This window comes from Nanorana parkeri, unplaced genomic scaffold (assembly GCF_000935625.1).
Source record: "Nanorana parkeri isolate BGI_ZX_2015 unplaced genomic scaffold, ASM93562v1 scaffold661, whole genome shotgun sequence".
In the NCBI taxonomy this organism is placed as follows: Eukaryota; Metazoa; Chordata; class Amphibia; order Anura; family Dicroglossidae; genus Nanorana; species Nanorana parkeri.
This window is the reverse complement of record NW_017306929.1, coordinates 976,799-979,095: the sequence shown is the minus strand read 5'-3', so window position 1 is coordinate 979,095 and position 2,297 is coordinate 976,799. Positions and strand designations below refer to the sequence as shown.

Below are 2,297 nucleotides of genomic sequence, written 5' to 3'. Positions count from 1 at the left end.
GCTAATAGATCGCAAAGCATTTCACCTGAAATGGTATAAGCCAAAGTAGATAGATCATGGATAGTGGTTTCGTCATTGTTTTCATTTTGATCCTGCAACTGCTCAGTGGAAGAAATGCCACATGTATGGCTACTTACAGTATACTAGATAAGAACTAGAAGTAATCTAAAGTAGGCATTGTGAGGTTGTAGTAAAATGTGAAGCGATTGTAAATGTTGTATTGCCTTGGCATCATTGTAATTACTATTTTTCTTTATAGTTGGAAATGCTCTCTGATCAACAGAAAGCTAATGTGGAGGTTAGTACTCATCCGTTCAAGCAACCATATCTTTTCTTCTTAGTTTCTTTAAGCTGCATTTTATGTTCTAAGTAAACTATTCTGTTTTGTACATGTATGATGTTTTTGTTCTGGACCTATGTAGACTGACTGAAGGAAATTTTAAAGAGCATTTGAAGTCGTAAAACTGTTACCCTTTTACTATTTACTCTTGTTGCATCTCACACACGTTTTGTGTTTGTTATTATTATTATTATTATTATTTTTGTTTTATTAACTTAAAATGTATTCAACTCAAATTGCACTATGGTGCATTGGGGGTACCATTTATTTTGAGTGGCACCTGTGTCACAGTGCATTGCTCTGGTGCATTGGCAGCCCATTTATTACCCACTTTGCATTACAGGTGTGTTAAGTGTGAAGCCAGCCTTAATCCCTTCACGACCCATGACAGGATAATCCCGTCATGAATTGGGAAGGGGTTAAACAGACTCTCCACCGGGACTCTGTTCATAATTGTAGAGGCGGCGGCTGGCTTTACAGTAGAAGCGATTCTGGCAGCTTAGCTGCCGTCAGATCAATTCTACGATCCGGTAAACGGGCTCCGCTGCCCCTCCTACTGGCCCGGGGACTGGCTTCTCTGGTGTCTGGGGGAAGCTGGGATGAGAGCGGCGAACGTCCGTACACCGATCTTCTCCCTGTTGTATGGGACCAGGAGCAATGCGTATTGCATCACTTCCGATCCCATGGCTGTCACTGCTGGGCTCTTGAAGCCCAGCAATAAGCTATTGCACCTGCCCTCTGCTGCTGGCAGTCAGCAGAGGAGGACCTGATGGAGAACTTCAGGTCCACCTCTGCTAATTGACAGCAGCAGTGGACGGGTGCAATAGCTAGTCTGCTATTGCAAATTGAAATAGCCAATAGCAATCTAGCTATTCATTCCTATGCCCTGTGTTGTGTTTTTTTTGTTTTGTTTTGCGGCCCCGATGTCAAGCAGGGGGAAAAAAAAGACAGCAGTGAAAGGTTTACTCTGCTAGATAAAGCAGGGTAAACCTTTTCCGGGAGAAAATGTTTCTCTCCTGGGTGTCCGGGATCCGCTATCTTGTAGTGGGAGACTCCCGGAACGAACATCTGGGAGAGTTGAGATGTCTGCTATACACACTGTGACAGTACCACTGCTTGTAATCTCCTCTGCAATGCTCTGAATTATCAAAACTACTTACAACAAACCAAGTTTACAACAATCTACAAAGAAAAACAGCTTTATTTCAAATATAGGAGCTGTATCCTCTGTGACTGCGTGGCCAGATTTAGCATGTGAGCTCAGTCTCTGAAAGAAAGTATGAGGCTGGTGACAGCTCATAGGTGGGAACCCAGCCTAAAGTAGAACTATGAGGTGAGTGCTTTTCACTCACCTCATAGTTCTAGCCGACCTGTGACAATGAGACTGTCACAGGTCGGCTCAGTAGATCGGGAAGTGAGTGAACACATAACGGCGTTCGATCACTTTTCGATCCTGTTACTGCATAGAGCTGTGACGGGAGGGACTGGATTCCCCCCTCCCTGCTCTGATACTCCAGCGCTGACTGGCGGAACCGATGGGGGAGGGGGCGGGTACAGCTGGCTCTGCCTCTAAATAGGCAGAGCCAGCTGTCACTCACGCAGCTGGGTGGATCCATACATACGTCTCAGTATACCGCGAGCAGTAGCTAAGGAGAATTATGGGGGAAAGCCCTAACCCCATAGTTCTCCTTTTAATCACTGATAACACTAAACTGATGAACAGTAAAAGCGTTTTAATTGTCGCCTATGGGCTTTTTTTTGCAATTTTGCGGGCACACGCAATTTTAAGGCTTGACATGTTTGGTGTCTATTTACCCGACAAGACCCCGACTTTTATGTTTTCCTAAAAATATGGGTAAGAATAAATGTTTTATAACATTACGTTGGGAAACTTTTCTTTTTTTCTTTTTTTTTTTTTTACATTTATGGTACTTTTTTCATTATATAGTAAAAAAAA

General features: G+C 43.3%; 1 protein-coding gene across 1 annotated transcript in view; it reads left to right on the top strand.

Moving 5' to 3' along the window:
• The window catches only part of XPOT (exportin for tRNA), a 37,436-nt gene that overhangs the window by 11,495 nt on the left and 23,644 nt on the right, over positions 1-2,297 (top strand). Inside the window, exon 9 of the mRNA XM_018563399.1 lies at positions 260-298. Within this exon, the coding sequence (XP_018418901.1) occupies positions 260-298 (39 nt within the window). The remainder of the gene's footprint in view (positions 1-259; positions 299-2,297) is intronic.